Raw genomic sequence first — 583 nt, forward strand, 5'->3', positions numbered from 1 at the left:
ATAAAATAGCTTTAATATGAGGATCTATTTGAACTTGACAACCATTACTATGACGTCATAGATAAAAAAGTAAAATTATAAAATGATAAGCAGTTGTTTACTTTTAGGTACCGGCGTGTACAAGACTTCGTTTGAAGTTAATTCATTACCTGAATAAAGCAACGGGACCTGCGATTTTATTTCCTCATTGTGTACAGGTAATATTATAATATCATTGCTTTGACGATCTCGGCTTAACGGCTTGCACTGAGGGCGCTGGATGTGGAGGTTGCGGGTTCGATACCCGGTAGGACCAATTTGGGAAATGAACTAAATTAGTTCTGGTCTGGGTATTCAGAGTAGTGAATTCCGTTGCTCTGGTACTCATACCACATGGAATTCTCTAGTTTTGAGACCAGGCAACTGGTGTGGTTGTCTGGCACATTAAAAAAAATCTTATTTCAGAGCTAAGCTATTGTAGGTGGAGTAATGGCATCGAGTATTAACCAGAAATAGAGACGATTACTCGATAAGTAATGGCCTACCATCTCTGTTCAGTGCCTCCATCGTGACATTACAGTGATAGTTATCGCTAGCGACCGTG

The 583-nt window shown here is 39.6% G+C and overlaps 1 protein-coding gene across 1 annotated transcript in view; it reads left to right on the forward strand.

Moving 5' to 3' along the window:
* Window positions 1-583, forward strand: part of LOC113236772 (proteasome-associated protein ECM29 homolog) — a 54562-nt gene that overhangs the window by 6412 nt on the left and 47567 nt on the right. Inside the window, exon 9 of the mRNA XM_026472939.1 lies at window positions 108-197. Coding sequence (XP_026328724.1) covers window positions 108-197 — 90 coding nt within the window. The remainder of the gene's footprint in view (window positions 1-107; window positions 198-583) is intronic.

Source organism: Hyposmocoma kahamanoa, unplaced genomic scaffold, assembly GCF_003589595.1.
Source record: "Hyposmocoma kahamanoa isolate Upper Pololo Valley unplaced genomic scaffold, ASM358959v1 92, whole genome shotgun sequence".
In the NCBI taxonomy this organism is placed as follows: Eukaryota; Metazoa; Arthropoda; class Insecta; order Lepidoptera; family Cosmopterigidae; genus Hyposmocoma; species Hyposmocoma kahamanoa.